The sequence below is a fragment of the Myotis brandtii genome, unplaced genomic scaffold (assembly GCF_000412655.1).
Source record: "Myotis brandtii unplaced genomic scaffold, ASM41265v1 scaffold300, whole genome shotgun sequence".
NCBI lineage: Eukaryota > Metazoa > Chordata > Mammalia > Chiroptera > Vespertilionidae > Myotis > Myotis brandtii.
The window spans coordinates 2,422,061-2,422,306 of record NW_005361459.1 but is presented as its reverse complement, the minus strand read 5'-3'; the positions used below and the strand labels follow the sequence as shown (position 1 = coordinate 2,422,306).

The following is a 246-nucleotide window of genomic DNA, read 5'->3' as shown; positions in this document are numbered from 1 at the left end:
GCCCAGGCTGAGGCCCGGCCCGTCGGCGTAACCAAACCACACTGCATTTGAAGTCGTGCGTGGTTTTGCATAGGCTGACATTTTGCGATTGGGTTAAACTCGGGACCTCTGCGAAGAGGACCCACTTATTTTTTTCTTTCCAAAATGGCAGCCTCCAGCCGCGCACGAGTGTTAGATCTGTACCGAGCGATGCTGAGAGAGAGCAAGCAATTCAGCGCCTACAATTACAGGTGACCCGACGGGCGG

The 246-nt window shown here is 54.9% G+C and overlaps 1 protein-coding gene across 5 annotated transcripts in view; it reads left to right on the top strand.

The window, feature by feature from the left end:
- Window positions 1-6: 6 nt before the first annotated feature.
- Window positions 7-246, top strand: part of LYRM4 (LYR motif containing 4) — a 132,314-nt gene continuing 132,074 nt past the window's right edge. For all 5 annotated transcript variants that reach the window (XR_001362741.1, XR_001362742.1, XM_005869645.2 and 2 more), the window contains exon 1: window positions 7-230. Coding sequence is in view for 3 of the 5 variants with exons in the window: in XM_005869645.2 (XP_005869707.1) it covers window positions 145-230 (86 nt within the window). In the remaining 2 variants the exon portion in view is untranslated. The remainder of the gene's footprint in view (window positions 231-246) is intronic.